Raw genomic sequence first — 14403 nt, forward strand, 5'->3', positions numbered from 1 at the left:
TTCGGCCAGCTGTTGATTTTCAAAAGTAAAATAATTAAAAAGAAAAACAAACTTAGGCCAAAAAAAAATCTATTTTTAATAGAAAGCATAAAAATTTCTGTATGCATAGCAAGCAAACAATTTGTATGTATGCGTGTTTATTAAAATAAGGCAAAGTAGAAAAATTTTAAATAGAAATAAATTATCTAACGGTGAATCAGAAGAAAAAGATTTTCCATTTCATTATTTATTTTGCATAAGAAAATATACATAAGTATATATTAATAATATAATTGATAAGATATATATATGTATATGTATAAGCCACTGTGCTTATCATAACTATACATATATATATAACTATTCTCACAGGCAATCAATTAGTGCAATTAGCCTCAAACACTATTCGCGGTGATTTCCCCTTTAGCAGAGCAGCTCGGTCTTACCAGAATTTTTTTAGTTGTTAATATTAAGCCGTAATAAGGCTAAGATTACGTTGCTGAAATTTTATTTCTATTTGTAATTATACCCTACCCCACTTATATATGTATACACCACTCAAAAGGACTTGAGACAGAACCACTTTTTATTGCACAGACCTTGTATGTCCGCCTGCCCGTTTTCAATTCTTGTAATAGGTTGAACAGGAAGTAATTTTTGAGATACTTTAATGAAATTTGGTTCACCGACCTGTTTTGACCCAAGGACGCTAATTATGCAGAGTAGTTCGAACCACACCAGTTTGCCGACCACTTCTCATAAAACGACTTATTTTCAAAAATTGCTTTGTAAGTAACCATTTTAAACGAAGTGATGTAGGGTATTTAATGGTAGGCCGTATTGAGAGGAAAGTAAGGTCTTCAAGAAAGCGTTGAATAAAGAAAGATAATGTTATTTTTTTGAGCACGAAATTATCGGCTATTTCCTCGAAAAATTGAAAGCGCAAGAGCTACGGCCAACTCGTAAGAACACAGTGTAAAGAAAGCTGCATTGAAAGTGATTTCTTTCGAAAATTCGAATTTAATTACACCGTTTCTTAACTATACGTTCAGTTTCTTTTAAAAGAAAAAAAATGTTCGTTCTAAGCTTGTCCGTCCCTCTTGTTTTTTAAGTCCAAACCACAGGCCGCGCTTTTTGAGATATTTTGATGAAATTTGGTGCACTAACACGCTTCGACTCAATGGTTCGAATCGGACCGCTTTTTCGATCACTTTTCTTATTGCGCCTTATTTTAAAGTCATATAAATAAGTGTAGGGTGGGGTAAAATATTCCACAGTGGGCCGCGGCCCGCTATAATGTTTTTACTTATTTAAAAAAAAAATTAAGGAGGCCAGCGTAAGTTCGAAAGCCGCAATAAAGGCAAATAACAAAGGTTTGTTTGTTTTTTATCACAAAGTCTTCTGCCTCGGCTTGCTTTCAAAATATTTGCTCTTTAAACCCAATTCATTAAAAGTTTTCGTTTAATCAATAAATGGTCTTTTCTTTGCAAAAGAGCTTGGTTGAGACAATACCATGAATCGTATAAGTTCGAATTGTGGAGAAAAATAAATAAAGAAGGAATTTTTTGTAAACTCGTTTATTGAATCATTAACCCGTTTTAAATATTTATTACTAGATGCTCATGAAAGCAATTTTTGATAACAGTTTAGCTGAAGCGACGCCTCCTCTTAGCGATGCTCTAAGATCGAAAAGAATTGTAAAGGATGGACATATCAAACTAATCACTGAACGCTCCTGCCTGTCGAATCACATAATATTTTTTGAATAATTTTTTAATAAGTAGACGCTTAAGCTAACATCATTAAAGTAAAAATTAATCACTGAAGCGCTTTTTGCTCATGAACATAACTACGTCTATAGACATCAGGCCAATGTAGGCCTACTTAGGCTTTTTTTCAAATTCATCTTAGATATCAATGAACTGAAAGCGCATGCCCCTTATCTAGGGATCTATGTAAAAATATACGGAATAATCATCAAGGGCGTCTGTCTACCAGTTATATTCCTCTTCAATGACATCATTTTACACGCCATTTGGATGAGGCGGCTCCATCAGCTATTGGCAGTGAAAGGAGGCGGTTACCATCTAACGACGCACTCTTAGGAAAAATTACAACTGAAAGAGATCCCTCTCGAAAATGAATCTTAAGAAACGTATTAAGTTATAAAAGACATTTTGAACTAAAATTAATTGTACATAGGTGGCAAAAGTATTAATTGTAAGAAAGCGTTAAATTTTTCTCATTTAAAAAAATTGCTGTTATTTAAAAGAAAACAAATGCAAAATTAAAAAAAAAAGATTACAACAATAAAGAATATTTTGTTTTTAAATTTTCAGCTGAAGTCAAAATGCCTAGCGGTAAAGTTGATAAACCTATAATCCAAGACAATCGTGATGGCACTGTTTCTGTTAAATATGAACCCAAAGAAGAAGGCACACATGAATTGGTGGTAAAATATAATGGCGAACCCGTTCAAGGTTTGTAGATTTAGTTGAACAAACAAATTTTTTACGTTAATAATTTATTTCACTTTCATTTAGGATCTCCGTTTAAATTCCATGTCGACTCTATAACATCCGGTTATGTAACGGCTTATGGTCCGGGCTTAACTCATGGCGTTACCGGCGAACCATGCAATTTTACTATTTCTACCAAGGGTGCTAGCGCCGCTGGGTTAACTATGGCAGTGGAAGGTCCCAGCAAAGTGGACGTAAGTAAAATCACACTTTGTTCAATACATAACACAAACTGCGTACAAATGTCGTCTGTTCGTCTCTAAAAATTAGTTAACTCTCTTTTAATCTCCGTCAAATTTCTCTTTGAAACATAAATTTTTTTTTGTCTTATAGATAAATTATCACGATAACAAGGATGGCACCGTATCTGTTCAGTATTTACCTACTGCTCCCGGTGAATATCATATTTCAGTTCGTTTTGGTGATAAGCACATTAAGGGCTCACCCTACGTCGCCAAAGTTACTGGCGAAGGTCGTAAACGTAATCAGATATCAGTCGGTTCGTGCTCGGAAGTTACTATGCCCGGTGTGATCACAGATGATGACTTGCGTGCTTTAAACGCTTCAATTCAGGCTCCCAGCGGCCTAGAAGAGCCTTGCTTCTTAAAGCGTATGCCAACCAATAATATTGGCATTTCATTTACGCCTCGCGAAATTGGTGAACATATGGTTTCGGTGAAGCGCATGGGCAAACACATACCGAATTCTCCTTTCAAAGTGACTGTCATGGAACGCGAAGTTGGCGATGCAAAGAAAGTTAAAGTATCTGGCGTTGGCCTTAAAGAGGGCAAAACTCACGCTGAAAATGTATTTTCCGTTGATACCCGTAATGCTGGATATGGCGGTTTATCCGTATCCATTGAAGGCCCCAGTAAGGCAGAAATCCAATGTACCGACAAAGATGACGGTACTTTAAACATCTCCTATAAACCTACCGAGCCAGGTTATTACATTGTTAATTTGAAGTTTGCCGATCATCATGTTGAAGGATCACCGTTCACTGTCAAAGTTACGGGTGAAGGCAGTAATCGTAAACGGGAAAAAATCCAACGTGAGCGAGATGCGGTCCCAGTTACCGAGATTGGCAGCAAATGCAAGCTAACTTTCAAAATGCCCGGTATTACTTCATTCGACTTGGCTGCCCGCGTAACTTCACCTAGCAACGTTACTGAAGACGCCGAGATACAAGAGGTCGAAGATGGTTTGTACTCTGTACACTTTATACCCAAAGAGTTGGGTGTTCATACAGTATCGGTACGCTACAAGGACATGCATATCCCTGGCTCTCCCTTCCAATTTACGGTCGGTCCTTTACATGACTTCGGTAGCCACTTAGTTAAAGCCGGTGGATCAGGTTTAGAGCGCGGTGTGGTTGGTTTACCCTGTGAATTTAATGTGTGGACCCGTGAAGCTGGTGGCGGCTCCTTGGCCATTTCGGTTGAAGGTCCCAGTAAAGCCGAAATTGAATTTAAAGATCGTAAAGATGGTTCCTGCGATGTGTCTTACAAAGTGACGGAGCCGGGAGAGTATCGCGTAGGCTTGAAATTCAACGATCGTCATATTCCAGATTCACCCTTCAAAGTTTACATTTCACCGGATGCCGGTGATGCTCATAAACTGGAAGTGCAACAATTCCCCGAAGGTAACATTCAAGCTGACGCTCCTTATCAGTTTATGGTGCGCAAAAATGGCGCTAAAGGTGAATTAGATGCCAAAATTGTGGCTCCATCGGGCACCGATGACGATTGCTTCATTCAAGCCATCGACGCCGAAATGTATTCGATACGTTTCTACCCGCGTGAGAATGGTATACATGCAATTCACGTGAAATTCAACGGTGTTCACATTCCCGGATCACCGTTTCGCATTAAGGTCGGTAAAGATGTAGCTGATCCGGCCGCCGTTTCAGCATCTGGTTCAGGTCTCGAAACAGTTAAAACCGGTCACAAGGCAGATTTTATTATTAACACGTGCAACGCTGGTGTTGGTACTTTATCGGTAACTATTGACGGGCCGTCGAAGGTAGCTATGGACTGCACTGAAGTTGAGGAAGGCTATAAAGTGCGTTACACACCACTGCTACCTGGAGATCATTATGTTTCAGTAAAATATAATAATATGCATATCGTTGGTTCACCTTTCCGTGTCAGTTGCGAAGGTAATAAATTCAATCAATTAAAGAATATTTCTATTAAGTTTCACTTTTCTCTTAGGTGATAAATTGGCTGACGTCGGGGCTCAAGAAACATCTACCGTGGTTGTAGATACTGTAGCGAAATTTTCTAAAGGCGGTAAAAATGCTGGCATCCATATGCCGACCTTCAAATCGGATGCCACACAAGTCACTTCCAAAGGCATGGGCCTAAAGAAAGCTTTCATCGGTAAACAGAACACTTTCACTGTCAATGCTACAGATGCTGGTAAGATTAGCGAAAAGCACAAATCATATATATTACGGATTAAAACTTTTTTTTACATTACTTTCCTTTAAGGCAATAATATATTATATGTAGGCATGTATGGTCCTAAAGGTCCCTGCGAAGAATTCACCATTAAACACACCGGTCGCAACAACTATAATGTTAGCTATTCGGTACGCGATCGTGGTCAATACATATTAATAGTCAAATGGGGTGATGAAAATATCCCCGGTTCACCTTTCCAGATCGATGTCTAGACGCAGAGAAGAAGCAACGATTAAGCTAACAACTATTCCCTCCCTATTCAGGCCGAACATATTTTTTTTTTTTATCTCTTATGATATTTGAAAGAAACTGCTAAGCTTAAAAAAAATTTTTTTTTTATACATATATATTTTTATTAATCAATGTTGTATTTTTCGTGAGCACTTCATCCTTTAACATTTTTTTTATATAAACCTTGTACATAAAACAAAAAAAAGCTATTTAAGCAAAGCCGAAAGAGTGAATCATTGTCCTACGAAGTGACATAATCTTAATCCCTTCATTTAAAAATTAACGTCTTTACGTTCAGATAAATGAAATATCAGTACATTTTAAATCTATTCTTGTTTTTGCCTCCTTTTCCCTATAAAATTTGTACTCTATTAATTTATTTTTTTTATTGTAAAAGATATTTGTTTTAATTTCCCTTTGAATTGTCAACCGAACACGTACATATTTTACATTATTTTCTCTAATTATTATTTTTTGTTGCTCATATATTTAAATATTATTATTATTATTATTATGTATTACATGTTTTATTTTATTTATATATTAAAAACTTTTTTTTTCTTAAAAACTATTTAATTGAAAAAAGAATATGTTTTATTAAATAAATTCAAAAAGTGATGGATGTTTCATTTTAGAGCTCTATAGCATTGAACTAGCTGGGATAGTGAACATGATAGTCGTAATAACTGTGAGCGGGTAACTTGTCTGGAGCATCTGTGTTAGATAACAAACCATTTTTTTCTCCTTAGAAAACACAAAAACAAATAACATAACATAAATATAAACGAATAAATATCTCACGTAATTTGCATCAAAGTTTATGTAGAAACAAGTAGAAGCCTACAAAACTTCGCTTAGTTAATTTATTCATTAAACAAGTTTTCAAAAAAATGGATTACATGGTAAGCGGTCCTAAAAGTGTTCAGATCCGAACCATTTCAGGTCTAGCATTTCCAATGTCGTTCTTACTTCGGCGAAAACATGTCGGCATACCAAATTACTTTAAAATGCCTTGATCGATTAAAAAAGTGGCCCTAAAACAAGCGGTAAAATAAAGGACAAGCCTGTCTCAAGTGCTTCTGAGTGGTGTACACGTTCACACAAACTTAATATATCTCAACTTAAGCTGTATATATGGCGTAGAGTATAAAAATGAAAAGTATTATTACTATGCTGGTCCCTACTGGTGAATATTCGTTTTATAAAGTTTACGAAGAGCATTTCCATATTTTCAAAACAAACACAGAGGCGTGACAGATCGCGCAAAATAAAAGCATTCCTTTTTTTTATAACTCTGTTGACGTACCGCACAAAATCTAATGAGCCTGTTAGTCAAACTAATTTAAGGAGGAATAGGAGAAGCCTACGACTAATGTATTTTAGACATTTCCTTTTTGTTGGAGTACATAGAAGATTTCATAAATATTAATTCTTGAATGACTGTACAGAAACCAATTTACCAAAAATGCCCCGCACACTTGCTTTTAAAATCCTATTTCATAGATATTGGCTAAAAGTCAGAAAAAAAAAAATGATGGAATCATTACTGCGCGAAATTTTGAGAAATTCCTCGAGAGTGTCATAGACGTGGTTTTTTTTTATTAAAACGAATTTGTTATTCAGTTTTATCACCAGTCTGCAATCCCAGCATTATAAAGACGATCTTTATTCTCTTTCTTCTCGACTTCGATTTTTGTTACTTCTTTCAGGCAAAGAACTTTCATTTAAAGCTTCGGAGCATATATTAAGCCAATAAAAAGGGAAAAATTAATTTTTCGAAAAGTTTAAATTGTGACGGTTAAAAAAGTTTTTTTTTTTTTAGGAAAAAAATAATCAATATATTTTAATTTATCAAAAATATCCTACTATACTCATTAAAGAATCTTGCTTTGAAGGCGCAATTAAAACTGCAAGACTTCCGGGTGAAAACTCGTGGATCCAACCAGCAGTACACTACAAGGAAAAACATGGAAAAAAGCATTCAAACTTTTCATTTTAAAAATATTATTGTTCCTCTTCTAATCTGTCTACTATGCCTGGCATTGTTGGTTTAATGGCTTTGAGTATTTCGGGCGAGAATTGGGTTCGAATTTTTTTTTTTATTGCTCATTGCTTTTTGCACTTACTAAGTCGTTCAAAATGCACTTGTGTACTAAGGCGCTATAGCAATTGTCCAAAAATTGACATCTTAGGATGTCTGAATCCTTTTTTTATATAGCTTTTGTATCATTTGTGCCGTTATGGATAAAAAGATCAAAAAGAACTAAAACTAATTCTCGGTTTACACGAATTTTTATAACACTAAATTTAGTTTAACACAAGCTAAAAAAAATCTCTTTTTACACGAATTGCTTTGTTTTAACAAGATTATCAACAATTTTTCTTATTAATTTCTTCCTTTTTTTTGATGTGTCTATGAATTTTTCCATTCTGCAATATGGATTGTAAGTTCCCGTTATATTTTTCACAATTCAGTTAGACCATGTCGATTATACGCGTATATGAGTGGGGCTTCCCGAATTATGCGTAGAGTAAATGATGAACACAATAATTCTAATAATGGCAAACGATTGCTTTTATTGTCAGAAAGTGACAACGCATAAATCGTTAAGCGAACTGTAAGAAGACTTTTTTAATTCATTATCTTTTTTTACACGAATTTTTTGGGAACGCATTTATGGCGTAAAAAGAGATTTGGATGTATTTAAAAATATTACGGAATTTTTTTGATTGTTCACGCATGCTATCAAGGCTAATCTTTCCCGGCACTTTCAGACGAATTCAGTAAAGCTTTGCACCAAATTTACGATCCAAGTCCCCTCGGCGATTTGTAGGTTACAATTATGTACCACAGGTGGTTTGGGACGACCCCTGATTTTAGGGTTTTTCCAAACAGACTTCGCCATATCAATTTAAAAACTTCTATTAATGACATTTTGCATCATATTGCGACATTTTGTGAATAACTTCCGATTGCCATATGTACGTTTGATAACTGACCGTTTAATAAAAAATTCAAGACAATGCCATTTGATTTTTTGCCCTCTAATCGTTGCCAAATTGGCAATTGCAAACGTTTGGCATCCCTAACGAACAAAAAAGCGCTGTAACTTGACCACTACAAATTCTGCTTTAAAAGTATGGCGAGTAATACCCGATAGGATATTACGCATCAGGTGTGTAGCATTTGAATTTCAAGTCTTTCGGAAACGCACCTAATAACAGTCAAAACCAAACCAAACTTAAAAAGATACTAGAAAAGAATTTCACCACTGACGAGATTGCCACAATCTCTACAAAAGTTGCTCTCCTTGAAATTTACGCAAAATTAGTGGCGTGAACATTTACACATTCTTATTTCAACTAATTGCAAGCGAAAATATACTGAGGAATTACGTACACACTCATAGATGCAAATATGATGCAAATATATGCCTTCGATGCCATATTTTTTCCATGTCCTCTGCGGAAATGTTAATCATTCGTAGCGCTTGCACAAGAATATCTAAAAGCAAACACAGATGCTGTTTGCGTTGATTCGGTTTAAAGGATTAAAAGTCTAAAACTTCGAATAACATTAATAATTAATTTAATTTTATAAGAGAAAAACTTATACATAACATACCTAACATAATTATATAGCAAAACGCCGCAACGCATACTTTCATTTAAGCAAGACTAAGAAAATAATATAAAAAATAAAACATGTGAACTTGTTGTGAACACAACCGTTGGTTTAACTGCTTGCTCGCATAAAAGAATAAACATCTAAAACTTAGTTAACTCATAGAAGTTTTTCCTTGCCTTCTTGGAATAGGTTATTTTTATCAAAACTGTTCAGCTGGCTAAAATAGTTCCTTCGTATTTTATAAGTAAAAAAAAAAAACTGATTAGATTCGCCTCCCAAATTAAAAATTAATTATTGCCACGATTATCACTATACCCTTTGATGCCCTTCAATTCAGTGCAACCAACTCCGTAAAATAAGTAACACACCCATTAAAAGCGATCTTACATTATTTCACTTCACTGCTAAGTTATTCAATTTCATAGCTCCCTTAAAACTCCTTTATAATTCAAACTTTCGGCTGATAGTGATAGAAATATAAATAAATAAATAGTGATGAAAAGAAAAATAGTGAGAAAAAGTCACTTACCTATAAACAGAAAGTCACCGCGTTGAATACAATCTATTTAAGAATTTTTATAACAATCTTTTGAAAATTTTTAGTAAAACGATAAATCGAAAAAGTTTATATTGTCGCACCTATAATTATTAACAGGTCTAAACACTTACCGTGTTAACTGTAAAGATCACTTATGAATGAATAAACTCCTCACCAAAATTTTTAGTAAAATGCGCATTCGATCATGATCGGCTACCGGAATTTTTACGCCCATTTTCTCAGACAAGAAATTTGCGTTTCCTCACCGAAAGACTGTTTTGTAATTTCTGAGCAAAAAAAGGGTTGAGAAAGTCTCGAGGTGCAAACAACTGTTAAAAAGCTACGATTCTTTCTCTCCATGTTTTAAGGAAGAGTAAAACAAAGTTTTACAATAATAATGCAAGTGATAGTTCAGTAATGCCTAGCAAATCAAAGCAAACCCCTATCAGGACACAACCGATTGTGTTTGCAACATTGGCACCATCTACCCTTAAAATAAGATTCAGACGTGCATTCGTGGGGTGACACGCTATCGCAAATATTTTAGCCCAATTCACCTCACGTTCATTCGCAACCACCGAACGGAAAATGCAGTTCAAATAATAGTCAATGTTAACTTGATATCCTTCCAAATTATCAACACTCCCGCAAATAAAATCCGCAAATCATCGTCGTCATTCCCTAGACTAATTAACATTCAATTGCTATTCGTTTATTCATTATAAGTTTTATATATATAACGGTTATACTATTTTTATTAATCTTTACGATCTTTAGATAATTTGCTTTCTTAAATTAAATTGAAAACTATTTTGCAATACAAGAATTCATTAGTTTTTTCATTTTGTCGGAAGAGAGCAAAATTTATTTATTTTTGCTGACAAATACATTTTCAATTAACCATTATAGATGTGTATGTATATATGATCTAAATGCACATGTATCGGTCGGGGAAGCATGCATACTTTCTGAAAGCGCTAAAATGTCATCTTTCAATAAAGAAGATGTCATAGATTTGGGCCATGTGCGAAAGCAAGAGCAACCATGAACGCAGAATTTTGCAGTCATACAGCCCTGACTTCGGGATCTTCGAGTATTGTTGATATTAAATGAATCGATGCTTATTACCAACGACTGTTTAATATAATTGGACAAAATCCGGTTGGATTTTGAAGCATCAAGTATTTAGATACTTAAGTGCAACCTAACAATAAGTTTTAGACTGACAATGATTCTGAAATTTATTTATTTTTTTTTTTTTAATGTTTAAATTTATTTACAACTGTGAATCCATAGACCAATGTCCATAGTTACATTAGTATGAATCATACGCATGAAAAGAGCTAAAGACTACTTAAATTATCATCATATTTTTGGAGCAAAAAATATTAAGACAATAACTAACCAGGCCAAGCCGACAACGAAGGACAGTTTTCATTCTGCTGTACCCACGTTTCCTATGCCTCAGTTAGAAGATAAAGATTTGGAAAATGCAATTTTAGCTTTAATTGAATTTTTGGCTTTGGCCTGTCAAAAAGAAGTTGTCAAACTACGTGATACGAAAAGTAGCTCGAAATCGTTGCTATTCATCATCGATACCACTCTTCTTAAGTGTTATTTGCAAACTAATGATTCATTGATTGCTCCTCTCTTGCGTTTAAATCAATGTCATTTGGAAGAATCCGACAAACTTTAAAGAAACGTGACTAAATGTCCGAATTAATTATATTGTATTAAACAAACGGTGAACATCGCAAGGCTTTGGAGTTGTTGCAAGCTCAAGCGATTAAAGAGGGTTCCAGCTCATACGGCCATGAACGCACGATACGTTATTTGCAACAATTAGAGTCCTCCCATTTGCAAATAATTTTAGAATTTTCCGATTGGGTTTTGAAGGCCGGTCCTGAGCAACGCCTACGTATATGTACGGAAGATTTTATTGAAGTGGAAAATCTACCGAGAGTTCTGGATTTTCTACTAACACGTCATAAAGTATTGGTTATACCGTATCTGGAGCATGTGACTAATGTTTGGCACGATAATAATACATAACTTTTTATCAATTTTTACATAACGTTCTAGTCAAGCAATATCTTGAAAAACTGCAACAATTAATGAAGGAATTAGAGAAAGTAGAAGAAGAATGTGAGAATAAAACTGAGAAAATGGATACTTTGAATAAATACCATACGAAATTATATAATCTGTTAAAAATATCGTATAACTCTCCACCCGATGTAGTATTAAAAGATTTCCCCACGAATAAGATGCTGGAAGAGCGAGCTCTAATATTGGGCCGCTTAAAGAAACATGAAAAAGTTTTAGCCATCTATATACAAATATTGGGTAATGTGAAAAGGGCGGCAGAATATTGTGAAACGCACTACGAAGAGGATCAAGATATTTGCTTGATATTATTGAAATCAATCTTAAGTCCGCTTAATCAACCGCCCTACGAAGGTATAGGGTTGCGTAAGGAATTCTGTGGATCTATTGAATAAATATGTCAATAGGATTGATCCTTGTAGGATATAGCCAGTAAGTTTTACATTTTTTAACATTTTACATTCAACTGTATGTATATATACATATTGACTTGAGTTTTTAGCCAAAGATACGCCATTGCACCGCTTACAAAATTATTTGGATACAGTGCTACGAACACAAATGGCGGAGAGTCATCATTTGGAGATGAAAAGGACTTTATTGACCGCGGAAATATGACGTGTCGAAGGATTGATACGTGATCAGCAGAATATTAGTTTCGAAATCAATGAATTCAGTGTATGTCCCAAGTGTAAAAAGCGTTTCACTAATTAAAGCGTTTTGATACGCTATCCAAATGGTGATGTGGTTCATTTGTCTTGCCATGATAAGCGAGTGAATTATTTGCAATTTATTTGGTAATTAATAATGGAAAGTTTGCGTTTTTCAAATATTTTTATAAAATATTATATAAAATAATTTGAAAAATTAATTTAAAAAAAGGCGAAACTAATTCACAGACATTTTTTTTCCTTGAAGGTGAGCAGCATAAAGAGATGCCCGCCTTCGACAAAGCGGTAGATTACGTTTTGTATGCAAATCGTAGGGAATTTTTAAATAAACTCCCATTTTGGGACCCTTTCGATAAAAGATGTTATCATCTTGCGCTTAACGGGCGTGTTATTTCGCTTTAAAATCGCTATCAATACTTAAGAATAAAGCATAAATTGGATTGAAACACTTCGGGCCATTGTAATCAATGTTCTTAATTCCCGATTCGGCGAAACACTTTGTTAATTACGCTTAGCATTTCATGGATATTTTGTTGATATGTATACATATTGTGAAGAGAGTTAATTTTTCCTACTTGGAAAAATTGCTCTCTTCTCTTTCGCCGGGATAAACCTCAGCGGCCACACCGGGCGTAAATTGGCTTTGAAACGATACTCCCCGCAAGAACGTTTAAACACTATAACGTAATTATTAACAAATTGGGCGAAGCGTAATGTGACCTACAAAGTCTATTGCGTGTAACAGTCTTCGGATTTTTATGAATCCCGCCACTTTCTTTGGGTCGGAGCACCATACCGTGGCCGCCAAACAAATTGTGTTTGATTCTGCAAATGGCCTCACACTCACAAATAATGTGATAGGATGTTTCGCTCGTGCCTTGGTAGAATCTGCAGGAATCGGTATCGAACATATCCATGTTTTTCAGAGGGAATTATGATCCGTGTAGAAGCCGGCGATTAAACGTAGGTCGCCAGTCCCTAGTTCCAATAGTTTATGCATGGAAGATCATGGCCCCTCGAGCTCTCCTCTCCTGTTGGCTAGACAGTCAGCCCTTTCGTTGCGCTTAACATTCGAATGACCAGCCACTGAACACTATAATTGAATTTGTTAAACATTCTCATCGAATCTGCAAAATTATTTCAACTTTGTATTAATTTTGACGTAGCGCTTCTATGAGTCAGTCAGTTCGGACGGTCAATTCTACGAATTTTTCTTATTCGGCTCTTCTGCGTGTATGTTACCTGCGCATGATCACGGATTTTATAACGGACCTAACTTTACTAAAATTAATGAAAGAACAACCTAGAACGCATAGAACATAACCCGAGACATGGTCATAGGGCCTCAAGGAAAATATATACCTAACTATACGATTACATGGTAGTCTTAGTTTTCTCAGGTGGAACTAAAAATTTAAATGTGCATTGAAGCATGACTTATTATCGATAAACATCTCCAGGCTTCTCAAGTTGTTTACAATTTCATATGTAAATCGCACAGTATGCCAGTCGGGTTGAGCTCTCTAAAGTGTAGTTGTGTGCGGGGACCTGATGGAATTCCTTCATCTTTACTTAAATCTTGCGCTGTCGAGCTGTGTGGTGTTATCTAAAAGATTTTTAACCAGTCCTTGAATTTAAGTGGTTTTCCCTTTGTGTTATAAAAGTAGTTTTCTTATTCATATTCACGAAGGCGAAAGTAGACGATTTGTTGAGGCATTTTCAAGTTGAGTGTCTTGCATAAACTGTTCGACACTCATTGTGACTCAGCATTTGGCCTTTGCCATCAAAGCATGTATTTCTCCACTCCAACATGGCTTTCGAAAAGGAAGACCTACGGTCATCAATCTGTTGGTGTTTAATTGTCATGTTTTCAAGGCTTTCTCTAGTGGCTCTCGCACTGACGGCTTATACACTGATTTTAGCAAAGTGTTCATCATAAACTACTTATCTTTAAACTCCAAGCCTCTGGCTTCCCTTTCTATTTAGTGAAATGGATAAGCTCTTATCTGCATAATGGGTCATTAAGGGTTTTGTTCAACTTCATCACCTCGTATGAATTCCCCATGACGTCTGGCGTATCTCAAGGCAGCCACCTAGCACCCATTTTAATGAATTTATACACAACGATTTGATTAAATTCAGCTAGATCTTAATGTATGGTGATGATGTGTTCTGCTTTTTCCGTAGAATCGCAACCACAAATTATTCAAATTGACTTGAATAATTTGATCACATGGTGCTCGTTGAATTTTATGGAACTAAATCT

At 35.2% G+C, this 14403-nt stretch overlaps 1 protein-coding gene and 1 pseudogene across 5 annotated transcripts in view; both read left to right on the forward strand.

Annotated features, from left to right (window-relative positions):
* Positions 1-5291, forward strand: part of LOC119643520 (filamin-A) — a 77806-nt gene extending 72515 nt beyond the window's left edge. For 4 of the 5 annotated variants that reach the window (XM_038042887.1, XM_038042883.1, XM_038042885.1 and 1 more), the window contains 5 exons: positions 2319-2459; positions 2523-2692; positions 2832-4656; positions 4712-4918; positions 4991-5291. In XM_038042887.1, the coding sequence (XP_037898815.1) occupies positions 2319-2459; positions 2523-2692; positions 2832-4656; positions 4712-4918; positions 4991-5175 (2528 nt within the window). In that variant the 3' untranslated portion in view covers positions 5176-5291. The remainder of the gene's footprint in view (positions 1-2318; positions 2460-2522; positions 2693-2831; positions 4657-4711; positions 4919-4990) is intronic. The other variant, XM_038042884.1, reaches the window with a different exon arrangement.
* Positions 5292-10693: 5402 nt separating this feature from the next.
* On the forward strand, positions 10694-12271 carry LOC119643521 (annotated as a pseudogene).
* Positions 12272-14403: the final 2132 nt, after the last annotated feature.

The sequence above is a fragment of the Glossina fuscipes genome, unplaced genomic scaffold (assembly GCF_014805625.2).
Source record: "Glossina fuscipes isolate IAEA_lab_2018 unplaced genomic scaffold, Yale_Gfus_2 61164, whole genome shotgun sequence".
In the NCBI taxonomy this organism is placed as follows: domain Eukaryota; kingdom Metazoa; phylum Arthropoda; class Insecta; order Diptera; family Glossinidae; genus Glossina; species Glossina fuscipes.